Raw genomic sequence first — 14,488 nt, 5'->3', positions numbered from 1 at the left:
GTGCGGTGAGGATTCTGTACAGAAGATTTGTCCTTCGTAGAAAACATGAAATTATTCCTTTTTTAAAAAAAAACTTGTACGTGGCATGTTTTTGTATTGAATATAATTTTGAAATGTATATAATTTATGTGAAAGAAGCAAGCAGGAGAGTCTGCTTCTTTTGGTTTGTTTTTAAAGGACAAATAAAAATGCATTTTAAATAATTGGAGTACATTTGAGTCAAGCTTATTTATATTACTATATAGATGCATAAGAAAGTAGGTAATACAAATGGGGGCAATAAAATCACCATAGGTCAATTCTATTCGAAAAATTGGCATGCTGCCACATCCAAAATGGCGCTTTGGGGTTACCGGAACATAGCCAGAATTTCTTTACGTCGTGACGTTATTTAGGGCGGGGTTTTAAGTGGTAAAACTGGCATGATGTCACATCCAAAATGGCGCTTTGGGATTACCGGAACAAAGCGAGACTTTCTTCAGGTCGTGACGTTGTTTAGGGCGGAAATATATACCGGGCGAGGGCGGAAGTGAATGGCTACCCAGTGTTTCCATTGAAAGAGCAGCCATGGAACCGGTAAGAGGCGGGGATATAAGTTACTAGAAAAATGAGGGTATCGTAACACTTCCGATGCTGGCTATTAAGCTTTAGGAGGGGCTAAAATGAGGCTCATTTACCTTCTTAGCTCATTATGGGCATGTGCGGCCTTGTTCGTTATGTGTTGAAGGGGATAAGCCTCAGTGCCTTGGTTGCACGTACTTGGCGGCATATTGAAAGTCGCTCTTTAAAAATAAGTGTCGTGGTTTTTTTTTTTAAATATTCATCGCGTCAGGCTTTATACTACCGACGGTCTGCCTTTGTTTTACTCTGTCCGATACCCGGCACATGTGTTTATAATGAACGTTATACATTTAGGTCACGGGCTCTTCTCGTTTTCCGGTCTTTACCGTGATTTGGCTAAACTACCCCGTGTCGGTTATGTTATCCAGGTACATATCCCCTCCCGGGTCTTCAAGTTCCATGATTTGTGTTTCGTCACGTGTACCGGTTTCTGGCTGTAACGAGTAATGCAGCAGATGGGTGTTAGACGTTACATCATAACACGAGCTTTCTGCCCATGGATTTTGTACCAGTACGGAGGGGGCATTTATTTAAGGAGACTCCTAGGTTAAGTGGGTAATCTTATCAAAATACCTTTTAGTCAGCGCTGGCACTTAACTATAAATATTAACTCTTTGTACATACAAAATAGACCAGAACAAAGTCACTTGAGGTCAATGTTTTGTGTGTAATTTGATATAAATTTTAAATGCATAGATTTAATTCATTATAAGAAAACCGTTGAATAACATGTTAATTTTTCAAAATAATCATCCATATAACCAAAGTAGAACATTATTAGCGATTACGCTGTTTCCATTAGACGCAATGTCTGTGTATACATATAAATATAAAAAGGCTGTACTTTTTTCAGGTGTGAAGCATTAGGTATTATGGGTTTGATTGGAAGAGGAGCCGCTATCAAACCTTATGTCCTGCCTACCTATTGTAAATCACTATGGAATATGGTGGCGCTATATTAAACAATAAATAATAATAAAGCAAATAAAGTCAGTTTAGTTGTAGATATGTGTGATTCAGCATAAGTAATTTTGCTCAATTAAATTGTCCATTACAAAGTGTAAAACTAGGTACATACCTGGTCTAAAAAAGTGTAGGGATTCCCCCCCCCCCCCAAAGAATATTCAACCACTTTTTATCTTTTACGAAAATCGCTTTTCACTTCCAAGAAGTCTATATAAAATAGCACGTAAGTGCTTTCACTAGGAGTAAAAATATGTTATATGTACAATTCATGCTATAAATCCTGAGGTCTCGCTTCATAAGATGTGTAGACATTGCTAATTCTAATAAAGTGGATACGATATTTTACATTTCATGTGCTGTCTGTGTCATGGGGACCGTCTTTCTTCTGTATTTCTTCTGCTTTTTCCAACCAGAAGAGTTCCACGGGAAGTCTATTGCAACAAGATATTGCGTCCTCCAGCACAGTCAATAACCTTCCTTCAGCATGTTACATGTGTGTTTCATGTGGGCTGCTCATATATAATGAGCAATCACCATGTTATTCAGTAGGGTTAATTCACTAAAAGTGTTTCAGCTCCTTTACCTCACTATACGTTACAAAGATAGCTCAGTCAACTTCAGCTGCAGGAAGAATTTGGCCTTCAGAGTGTCCATATATAATGAGTTATACATTTTACAGGGCCATCTTAGCCATTCATGCTGGAGAAACGTGCTAGTGTTGGTCCTTCATAATGAATAGTGAAGCGAGAGAGTTAAGTCCAAAACTATCCTGCAATCCACCCATTTAGTGAATAAACCCCAATGTTGCTTCTAATCACTTTATTGGTTTTCCAGAATCTATAACATTTGGATAGGAATGCGACCAGTATGTCCATAGCATTCATTTTTGGATCTGTTTTAGGGATCTGTTTTGATTGAAACAAATGTCGAGGAGAGATGTTTGGCGAACCCAGAAGGTAAGAAACAAACCTAACTATCATTGGCCAACAAATGGCAATGTTTGGGTTACGTTTCGGTTTTGTTTCTCTCTGTTCCTCCACAGTGATAGAGTCAGACAGTGGAGTTTACACCCGATTTATGAAGAACCACAAATGTTACGATCTCATCCCTATCAGTTCCAAATTGGTTGTGTTCGACACTTCCTTGCAGGTAAGCAGGCTGATAACAGATCTGGCAGAGCAGCAATCACGTGAACTTACACATCTATCATATGTTTTGCCAAGAGAAGCAGGTGGGAGAGCAGAAATACAGACTGCTGCAATATGGAACACAATACACCATAATACCAGGGCCGGCCGAAGACTTAACGCCGCCTGGGGCGAAGTTTAAAATGCCGCCCCCCGCCGACGCCCGGGGGGGCGGCATTATCTACCCCCCCCCCCACCGGTACTTACCCTTAAACAGTCCTGCGGCGAGTCTCCCTGTGCTGCCACGGTGCCGGCTTGTAATGCTGAGCGCCGGAAATTCACGTCACTTCCGGCGCTCTGCATTACAAGCCGGCACCGAGACCCAACAGGGAAACTCGCCGCAGAGGAGAGAGAGAGGGGCGCCGAGCGGGTAAGCGAAAACCACTCGGTGCCCCTCTCTCTCTCCTCCGCTTCAAAAAAAACAAAAAAAAACCGCTTGGGGCGGCAAAGTGCCGCCCCTTCTGAAGTGCCGCCTGGGGCAATTGCCCCAGTCGGCTCCATTGTAGGGCCGGCCCTGCATAATACACTCTTAGCTAACCTATACAAATACTTTTAACGCTTATTTAAGATGACAGTTATGATGTGTGCTGCTGTGAGTGTATTATGGTAATGATAAATCTGTTCCATTTACAGGGTAACTGTTACTATAGTAAAATCTTTCCACATCACTTATTACAGAACCTTTTATTCCATGTTCTGGTTAGTCTGTAAAATGTTTCCTTAATTCTAAATAATTTTAGTTTAAAGTATTCTTAATGTTAATAATTAAAATCATAGCTTACTGCTTGAGGCTAATTAAAACTATTCTACATTAAGATCTAATGATCAAAGCTTGGAGTGAAAAGATATAGGAAATTCATGACCTGTAAGTTTTCCTTTGACTTTAGTTTTAAACTAAGCATGGTTCTTATACTGTGAAATACACAATTTTAGAATGTCTGCATATTTATATACAAGATGTTTTGCTTCACTTGTGCTCATTTTTCTAAAAATTCTAGGTAAAGAAAGCCTTCTTTGCTCTTGTGAGCAATGGAGTGAGAGCCGCTCCTCTTTGGGACTGCAAGAAACAAAGCTTTGTAGGTAAATGTCTTGGAGTTCGAAGGATTATTTCTTACATGTCAGACAGTCATTGGTGATTCTTGATAAATGAAATCAATTTGACTCAGAAATGCTATATAGACCCTGGCACTTCTCCACCCCCAAGAGTACATTTTAAGTAGGATACGCTCGCATTCCTATGCTTGCAGTGTCTCCTAGTTCATAATTTCCATTTTGCATGGACTCCAGTCCGTTTTACTGCATGTAAATGTGATTAGGCATTGTTTAGTAGACTTCTGTCTCATTTTCCTCCTCATTCAGAAAGCATTTGTTTGTGAAACTTCTTGTACATGCTCAGTAACCCTCCCGCTGAAGTCACTAGAGCACCAACCAATTACATCTGTTCTACCGATATTTCAGTATTCAAATACCATACATTCGATTGGCGTATGTACCTTGGCTGCTGCCCTAGAAACCGCCCAGGGTAGCTCCCTCGTGCCGATGCGCCTGTGTATGACATCATATGCCGGTGCTCCGTGCCTTAACAGTGCACCGCTTCTTTTATAGCAGTCTATGGATGCTGTTCCAAGTATAAATCACCTGGTGGGCTGATCTCACTTGTAACGGCCCATTGAGGGCTATCTGCCCCCAGTTTTGCAGCAGGAGGACTACCACCCTAGACCTAGTCGACCTAGGCCATAATATATGACCATAATTTAAGTCAGCTCCCTTTGACTAGAATGGAAATTCTACTATGAATGAACAACAAGTGTACTGATGAATTATCCCTGCTTTCAGTAGAGACAACTGGGTGAGAAGTTGAATGAGACAGAAACCACATTTTCAATTTCCAATAATTAACAATATCTAAATTGATTTTCATACAGTAAATGAACTGAAGTCTATGAACAATAGGCTACGATATGCAGTTAATTTAGAATTAGGGCTGGACTGCGCAGGTAGTAATGTTTGACTTTGGAAGGGAACGTGTTTTGTTGCTGAAAACCAAAGTGACACCATATAATAAACTAGATAATAAAACCCTCTGTACTAGAGCCCTGCGCGAGACTGCTTTTTTAAATCTTGCTCCCGCTGATTTTTTTTGTCCAATCCCGCCCGCTCCCGCCACATTTGTGGCCAATCCCGCCCGCTCCCGCCACAAATACGCCCACCTCCTTACCTGAACTGCAGATTTCCCGCGCAGTCCCGCAAGGCTGCCTTCGCGCTGCTCCCTCACAGCGTCTCTTCTCTTGCTCCACCCAGGAACACAGCGGAGTTACGGGAAGTGACGGCACATCACGTGACTCCGCTGTGTTCCTGGGCAGAGCAAGAGAAGAGACGCTGTAAGGGAGCAGCGCGAAAGCAGCCTTGCGGGACTGCGCAGGATTACCGGCACCCACAGGTACAGTGCCTGACCGCCTGCAACACCAGCAAGACCGCCCGTGCCAGCAAGTTTTTTGGCGGGACCCGCCTCCCAATGCAGTCCTCTACTCTGTACTGCAGACACCTTGGACAGGATGATCATGTCTTCCCTTCATAGAGATGGGACTGTCCATCCGCAACCAAGCAGCTCCTGCGTGTGCCGCCTCTTAACATAGACTGTGCTCTTCCATTTGAAACCAGTGCAACAACTGCGTTAATCAGTTACCCAAGTCTGTCTTATTATAGAAATGAACATAAACTTGACATTTATCAGCTTATACACTGCCTATGTGATGTTGGTATTTGTTAACAGACCACATGGCAGAGTGTAAGAATTTTTATATGAAAGGTGGGCTCTTATGTTTGTTTCATCTGACCACCTTATTTTAAAAAATATGTATTTTTTTTCAACTGGTTTAGAAATAGAAAACCTTGGCTGTCCGTGTAATGATCTTCGCAGAAAGGGGTTGTAGATAAGCTTTAATGGCCTTCCAACAGGAGTGGTAGAAGTTAATATAGTAAAGCAATTTAAACATGCATGGGGCAGGCATAAGGCTTTAATAATACAGGACCAAGGACCAAATAAGGTTTGAATTTTTTTTATCATCTGTTGTTAAATTCTATGTTTCTGTGTTTCCACCTATGTTTAAGGCATGCTGACCATCACAGACTTCATCAATATCCTCCATCGCTACTACAAATCTTCCATGGTGAGTCGATTTACATGTGACAATACAGAATTGATAAAATGTTTAATCTATGATCCTAGTGAGATTGCGTTCCTACCCTGACAGAACGTAGTCCCTTAAGTGAAGCTCTGCCATTAACGTGGTACTTTGATCTCTGTGTCTTATATAAGGTGCAGATTTATGAGCTGGAAGAGCACAAGATTGAAACATGGAGAGGTGAGTGCATACAGGGCATGCGGTGAGCTCAGCAAATCTTGTATTTACAAAGGGGGTTGGGGAGTTTATCATTTGAATATCTGAATGTGTATTTAGCAAGTTAAAGGGACAGTCAAATATCCCTGACACCTCATCTAAAGAAGAATGCATATGGGAATACTCTGCGAGTACTTTAACATGCATTCTTCCAAAATAAAATGAAAGCTCTTGCCCAAACAGAAGAGCCTGTCCTGAAGCAGTCAATCAGTGGCAGGGAAGTGGTCTCATTGAAGTCAGAGGTGTAGCAGCCTGGAGATGAGTATATCACATGCAGGTGCTTAATATTTTCTTTTTTCTCTTCCATTTAGAAGTGTATTTACAAGATTCATTTAAGCCTCTGGTTAGCATATCTCCCAATGCCAGGTGAGCAATAAATGTCCTTCTCAGTATCTGTGACTCACTGAGCCAATCATTTTACAATTAACAATCCTTGCTTTCCTCGCAGTTTATTTGATGCAGTGGCATCACTGATAAAGAATCGTATTCACCGTTTGCCGGTCATCTCTCCAGAGTCTGGAAATACCTTGTACATCTTAACACACAAGCGGATCCTTAAGTTCCTCAAGCTTTTTGTGAGTATTACTCATTTTAAAATCCTTCTCCGTTCTTTTGCAGACATATCCTAATTCTGTCCTTTTTATCGCACATACAGATGTCTGAGCTGGAGAAACCTGCCTTTGTAAATAAAACCTTAAAAGAGCTGCGTATTGGAACGTATGACAATATTGCTCTAGTTCATCCCAACACTCCAGTCTATGTTGCATTGGGTATCTTTGTTCAGCGGCGTGTATCTGCTTTGCCTGTTGTTGATGAATCTGGTATGTATACTGCGTTGTATATTTTCTATGTTTTCTCCTTTGATTAGTGGTTAAGTAAAGTATTAATGAATTTGTATTTTTTTCTCTTGTCAGCTGTATTCTGAAATTGAAATCTCTCATGTTAATAGTCCTGGTTGCATTATAGTCTTGATTTAATAGAGACCCAACCACCAGACTTTGAATGAGAAAAATTCCCACCAATAAAATAGCAGACAGTACTTCTGTAATTTTAAGGGCTGTTCATCTTAACTCTTGAGTGTGGAGTGGATCCTATATAGATGATTCAAATATTCTCTGATAATTCTATCCCAAGAACCAAAAAAATAAGCAACTTGTCTTTGTAACTAAAATTGTCTGTTGTCTGACTATTTTCTTGTCTAATGTTGTTTTTTTTTAATAGCATTTTGTTTTTTTACTTATTTTCCGGTGGATGTTTGGTTAAAATTCTAATAATATGCTTTCTGCTTTTCAGGGCGTGTGGTTGATATTTATTCCAAGTTTGATGTCATTGTGAGTACTACCCAAGTATACACTAAGGGAGATACGTGAGTAACGACCCAAGAATTTCATATGTAACTTCTATTTTCTATAGAATTTGGCAGCTGAGAAGACCTATAATAATTTGGATATAACCGTGACGAAAGCTCTGGGGCATCGTTCTCATTACTTTGAAGGTGTGCTGAAATGCTACCAGCATGAAACTTTGGAAACCATCATCAACCGCCTAGTAGAGGCAGAGGTGAGATAACCAAGCTGGTCACCCCACGGCTAGTGCATGCCCTCCAACATTTCAGATTTCCAATGCAGGACTCCATTGTTGGCATGGCCAGAGGAGCAAGATGAAGGGAGGGCAGGGGATGAGGTAGGCACTGGACTGCCTGCCCACTGTACTGTAAGAGCTACCTCATGACGGTCCGCTTCGGTGTGTCTTAAGGTGGCTTTGTTGGAAGCTGCAGTGGAGGTCTGTGCAGTAACAGAACTACCATAATATGCTATAGAATTGGAGCTGAAGGTGCAAAAAAATTGATGGCAGCCTTCCCTAGGATCAACTATATAGTGCAACATTACATTAGGATTTTAGGACTTATTATATGTTTCTACAGTTCTACAATATTCTGTTAAAATGGTCTGATACAGCTTTATTTTTTGCTAGTCAGATTAATACCCAAAAGCACTGAGCACATGCAGTAAAAGTTGCAACCGAGTAGAAATGGAGCAGTGAACTATTATCTGGCACAGTAGACATACTACACAAGACATAGACACACAAACAAACGTGTTTTACAGTAACATGATCTCTACATTGTTTGACTGATTGTATGGACAGTAAATGGGCTTTTTGAGTAGAACAATGTCATTCTTACACAAACAGGGAAGTTTATTCACTAAGGCGAACGTTACAGCTTCAGATCTGTGCCCTTCATAATGGATTGTGAAGTTGGAGAGTTGAAACTATAACTTACCTGCAGATTCTTACTTTACTAAATAAACATCAGTTAAAACTGAGTAAATGCATCTGTGCTTTTAAAGCATACATAAACACTGAGACATAGCCAATGACATAAGAAAAGTCAAAGTTGTTAATGATTTATTATTCATCTGCATCTAGATCAAATCAAGTTGTTGGCTTCAGTCATTTTTTTACATTTCCTCGAATTGCCCTAAATTGCCTTTTTATCACTATATATGTAATACATATTGTTTTTATTTTGCAACTCATTAAGAGAATTCAGTGGTCGGCCACTAAAATTGTGAATGGTTTGCAGAATAAAAATTATCAGGAAAGACTGGGATAGCTCAATATGTGTAGCTTGGAGGAAGGATGAGAGAGAAGAGATTTGATAGAAATATTTAAATACATAAAGAAATTTTTAAAAAGTACAGGATAGAAGGTTATGTCAAAGAAGGATAAATGTTAGAACAAGAGACCATAATCTAAAACTAGAGGATCAGAGGCTTAGATGTACTATAAGAAAATTTTACTTTACTGAGATGGAGGTCGATAAGTGGAACAGCCTCTTAGAAGTGTTAAAGGTTAATACTGAAAAGGAATTTAAAAATCCATGGGATAGGCATAAAGCTAATCTGAATCTGAAATTAGACTAAAGACTGAGTCTTTGTATAAGGAAGAATGGGAAGACAAGACCCGGTTCTTATCTGCCATCAAATTCTATATTCCTATGCCTGGATTGTTGTGTGTGTGCTTGGAATATAATAACTGCAAAAAGACAGAAGGGAGCTGATTTAAATTTAGGTCCAGACTCGCCCTTCTATTAGAAGGGCAATCGGCAATGTCCAAATGTGTAAATTAAAGGCTCTATACTCTTGATAGATAATGAACCGAAATGTCTTGTGACCGTAGAGATGTGTTAAACATCATGGAGACTATTGCAAAGGGCCACGAGTTACCATTCAGTTAACAATGTTTTAATTCAATGTCATGTTCCTCAATGTATATTTACTAATTGTAACAAATTGTTTTCTTTCTCCCCAGGTGCATAGGCTGGTTGTGGTGGATGGGAATGATGTAGCAAAAGGAATTGTTTCCCTTTCCGACATTTTGCAGTGTCTGGTGCTGACGGGTGGAGGCGAGTAAAAGCTCAGATAGTTGGTTACTTTTTTCACATGGTGATATTCCAGCCAGGTGTGCAATGCAACGAGCCAGACAGCTTTAGGAGCTAACTTGATATTTTTTGGAATATAACACATCTAGGAATATAGCACATCTAGGGCAAATACACAATGTGGGGCTGGCTGGGGGCAATACGCAACTAAGTGGGGGTGTTAATTCACAAGGGGGGCTAGCTGGGGGAATCACATAAATCAATACTAAAGGGGAACTGGGTGACGGGATAAATATACTATAGGGTGTGGGGGACAAGGGGGGCTGGCTGGGGGCCATCACATAAATCAATACTAAAAGGAGGGCTCTCTGTTGGAATAAATATACAATATGGGGCTAATTTTTAAGTTGATAATTTTGTATGGCCCGCGACTGATGTTATAAATATCCAAATGGCATATAAAAACTTTAACTAACTTGTCCCAGGAAATTTGACCATTCCTGGTTTTGTCGTTCCTCAGGAGATGTTTTAATAATGTTATTCTCTCATACCTTCCAGGTGAAAGAAGTCTTGAATCTTTGTGAGCCTCACAAGAGAACTTTAAAACCCCCACAATATTCATGCAGCACTGAGTCATGAAGACAGAATATAACCACAGTCTAGCAATGTATAATTAATGCTATGTTATATTGTAAAAAAGATCCCAAACTGTGCAATACATACATCTATTATAAATGAATTATTATTCAGCAATATATTAACCTCCTCCAGGGGAGATCAGTATCAGAAGCCCGCCAAGGTCCAGGTTAATGTTTACTACTGCCTTTGTGGCATCATTGGCTAGCAGTGTTTCATTGCAGGTTACAGCATACATTAAGATAATGGAATATAGTGGAGTAAGATTTTCTATACTTCACCTAATTGTCTACTTGAGTGTTGACAAAATCTTTTCACTAATGTCACAAAGTCAAAGGCTTGCTGCATGGTTAAACTTTAGGTTCTGAGAGATATATCATTTCCCACAATGCTTTGTGGGAGGCTGTTTTTTTTTTTATTTTTTATCTGGGCTGACTGAAGTATCACATGTCACTTTCTGAGATCCATTTTTTATTTCCACGGTATGTGTATAAGCTCTTGATGTAGCTATAACTTTGGAGTCAGTTCGACTTCCATTTCTTTAAACCAAAAAGCAGAACCCCTTTCCTTCACACAAAGTAGCGTGCTCAGGAGTTTTACTAATTAGATACATTTCCTATGCATCCATCCAAGGGCATGGTGTCCAACTAATTGTATAAAATGAATAAACATTTCACTTTTCTTATGTTGGTGTCTTTTGTTTCTGTTGGGATTATAATAATTGCTGTTTGTGTGATTGACACTGTGCAAACTGTTTTTGTGTGTTTAGTTATTGTGATTGTAAGTAATTTACAGACAATTCCAAACCTAGGTGTACCAGGTGCCTTTAAGGTGCTCAGGCAGTAAAGCATGGCTGCTCAGTGCATTTGAACGCTTGCAAGAAATAGAGCAGTCAGGGCATTGTAAAAACCCCTCACTAGGTACTGAATTAGCTTTTGATGACTAATGGGATTTGTAAACTTGCTGTAAAGTATAACCATCTTTCTTAGTGTGGCTAGAAAAATTACGCCTGCCGTAACTCTCCCCATTGAAAATCAACCACAGCCCTGGTGACGTTTTCCAGTCTTACTCCAGTATCAGCCTCTCAGTTATCAAATATTATCTACAGTATGTAAACTTATATATATATATGTAAATGAGTTAAGCCGTATTAGTATACACTCACTGGCCACTTTATTAGGTACACCTGTCCAATTGCTTGTTAACACAAATTGCTAATCGGCCAATCACATGGCAGCCACTCAATGCATTTAGGCATGTAGACGTGGTCAAGACAACTTGCTGAAGGTCAAGACGAGCATCAGAATGGGGAAAACAGGGGATTTAAGTGACTTTGAACATGGCATGGTTGTTAGGGCCAGACAGGCTGGTCTGAGTATTTTAGAAACTGCTTATCTACGGGGATTTTCACGCACAACCATCTCTAGGGTTTACAGAGAATGCCAAAGAACTCTCTGAGGATCTGAAAAAAAGAATTTTTGCTCTATATAAAGATGGCCTAGGCTATATCTATCTATCTATCTATATATATATATATATTATACACACACACACACACACACACACAAAAGGTACACTGATACTAAAGATGCAAATCATTTCTACATGTGTTATTCAGGAAAGCCTGCCTCAATAAGCAAATATCTGCTGTGTGTTAGGTTTTTGGTGCTACCAATAAAAAGGAAATAATCATTCGTAGCACAGCTTTGTCTCCAATTTTACCAGCATTAAAGGGAGTGAGAAGAGGAGCAGCTGGATGGACATAATCCTACACAAACAGCTTTTTAATTATCACAGACATCCAGAAAATGTGCTTCACTTGCAGAGTTCCTACAAGTAAGTTGATTTAGTAAGAAACGTACAACTCAGCAACAGCACCTACATTAAAAATGATCTGGGCGGCTATTAACATGGAGTTGGGTATTTTGATTTTGTATGTATGTATTTATATTATTTATTTAGTGATAGCAGATATAGCTAGTTCTTTATGGTTTGCAGGGAGTGCAGTCATATATTAAGTACAGTAGGCAGACATTATAACCAGGTAAAATAGGAAGATGTTAGTAAATGAGGTCCCCACAGACACACATACTCAAGAACACACCTCAGAGCCCACCGGTAGACACTTGCACAACTCATAACACTCATAACACTCATAAGACACAAAAATACACCTTAAGACAGAGACAGGAGCTCACAAGAACACAACTCACTATACTCACCCAATTCAAAGCTGACACCAACAGATACACACAACCCACTAAATACTCCCTGACCTTCTTAACACCCCACCACCTCTTAAGACTCACACACATACTGGCCACACTGACGCAACCTCAAAGACACTGACTATACCAAGCCCATGCCCCCGCATTAATTTTCTCTCCCACAAGAATGCAGGGTAAGGAGGGAGGAATCCTGAGACCCTGCAGCCAGCCATACATCTGGCTGGAGACTTCCATTTCTCTATGATTGTGAGGGTCCTCCTGTTGACCTGCCTCTGCAAGGGCCCAGTTACACCCCTGCTGTGGGGGGACTATTTTAGCTCAACAGAACTGAGTTCATTGGCATGTGGTGCCCCTCTCCACTTCCTAAAACTAAGAATAAATCTGTTTCCAGCTAAGGGGATGAATGATGCATATGCTAACAGCATGCAAAAACTGCCAATCTAGCTGTTAGGTGCCCCTTACTGCTCACAATGTCTTTATACATGTCCCGTAAGTTATCAGATGATCTGAAGAAGAGGCCACCAAGTATCACTACATCATCTGTGAATATTCTGTAAATGTGCATATTAAAGGGTGTCTGAAACTTCTATGGACTGTTTGTTATAGTCTTTGATGGCTGCACTTGTGTTCCTATGTAAATGAAAAATGTAAATCTTAGGTCATTTCCATCAGTAAATAAAAGCCTTGGTGTATCTGATCAATCACAACTGTGTAACCTCACCCCTATGGTCTATTATACACAAACATGAATTGTATTAATGTGGATTTGGGCAAATAACCACATAATTCACCTTTCAATTCAGTTGAATGTGGCATCTGCATACCCCAGACCTGTCCTTACTTACAAGCACATATTTTAGTGTTAATCATACATACTTTTCTTTTATACTTTATACGAATTTATGTGGATTTAATTGAAGTGCTGGCTAGCTGCAATTTTCCACTTATTGCTAGACTGCAACTCTTAACACCCTTATAAATGGGGATTCTGTGTTGTGTTGTAATGCATTGGGAATGATAGAATGGATCACAGGGCGGTAGCCATGCAGTAAGCGCACTCCTCTTCTCACTTTCTATAACAATGTTAAGGGAATTGTTTTCTCTACTGTGTCGGCCGGAGAGCCAGTTGAATTCTGCTGAGTGTGAGAAGCTCTTGTGCTACCAAATCCCTGTTTGTTCTGCTCAGTGCGTTCTGCAAAAAAAGCAAAGTGACCCTGTTCGGAAAAACAAGCGTGGAACACCCAAAGAGGATAACGGAGACTCCTGCAGAGCTGTGAGAAGATCACATCTAATAAAAGGTTTGCAGGTGAGTAGATCAGTCTCAGGTTCGTGGACTGTAAAAAGGCTTTCTGGATTTCTTTGGGGTTATTTAAATAATTAATGGTATTCCAAAGAGGAGCTTGCCTGTTAAAATGCATTGATATTTGGAATTATTATTATTATTATTATTGGATTAATAATCCCGATTGTATTTGGCTGGCATGTGTTGATGGACTATGACTCTTACTATCCTTGCGCTAACATGGGATAAAGTTAGACTCCTGTTACTTTGCTGTTTTCTGTAATCCTTTGAGCACCGGTCACATTATACCACTCTTTAGATCAAAGGGTTTATTTTGACAGGTCAAAACTCTAGCACAATATCCCCTTATGGGATGTTCTTGCAACTGAAAATGATGGGTTGTATAGGTTGTGTACATATTCAGACAGAATTCTGGAAATGTTAATGAAATGACAAAAAACTAGCCTATGGTGCTCCCCTTAAATAATATGTTTAATTTCCAAACAAAATATACCGGTAATCCTCTATCATCCACCATATATCTACATACAGTTCTAGCTACTCAGGGTAGTACAGCAAGCAAGCAAGCAAGCAAAACTGGTTATAAGTGAAGCCCAAAACCCAAGAGGTTCATCCAAACTCTCCCATTTATCTACATTAGCCAAGTTTTATCATCTATCCTGAAACAACTGCTCCAGAAATAAAATGAGTTCCAAAACTGTAATCCACAAATCCATTTGAACCCTGGTGTAGGCTCTTGCTGTTTTGTTTGAAGTATGTGG

At 39.9% G+C, this 14,488-nt stretch overlaps 1 protein-coding gene across 1 annotated transcript; it reads left to right on the top strand.

Annotated features, from left to right (window-relative positions):
* The first annotated feature begins 567 nt into the window (after window positions 1-567).
* LOC149279032 (5'-AMP-activated protein kinase subunit gamma-1-like) lies at window positions 568-9,592 on the top strand. The gene is made up of 12 exons (XM_089501482.1): window positions 568-576; window positions 2,489-2,543; window positions 2,630-2,736; window positions 3,773-3,854; window positions 5,886-5,944; window positions 6,094-6,139; window positions 6,487-6,541; window positions 6,624-6,750; window positions 6,831-6,996; window positions 7,469-7,506; window positions 7,589-7,735; window positions 9,491-9,592. Exons 1-12 carry the CDS (start codon window positions 568-570, stop codon window positions 9,590-9,592), a joined length of 993 nt encoding a protein of 330 aa, XP_089357608.1.
* The last annotated feature ends 4,896 nt before the right edge of the window (window positions 9,593-14,488 follow it).

The sequence above is a fragment of the Sceloporus occidentalis genome, unplaced genomic scaffold, assembly GCF_023333645.1.
Source record: "Sceloporus occidentalis isolate IW3139 unplaced genomic scaffold, rSceOcc1.0.p SCAF_175, whole genome shotgun sequence".
Lineage (NCBI taxonomy): Eukaryota > Metazoa > Chordata > Lepidosauria > Squamata > Phrynosomatidae > Sceloporus > Sceloporus occidentalis.
This window is presented reverse-complemented; position numbering and strand designations above follow the sequence as displayed.

What these genes read in the sequence shown, in the direction of transcription:
- LOC149279032 (XM_089501482.1), top strand. An exon ending in TTAAGTTCCTCAAGCTTTTT is followed by an intron (nt 6,751 to 6,830) that starts GTGAGTATTACT and finishes TCGCACATACAG; the next exon opens with ATGTCTGAGCTGGAGAAACC. An exon ending in ATTCCAAGTTTGATGTCATT is followed by an intron (nt 7,507 to 7,588) that starts GTGAGTACTACC and finishes TATTTTCTATAG; the next exon opens with AATTTGGCAGCTGAGAAGAC.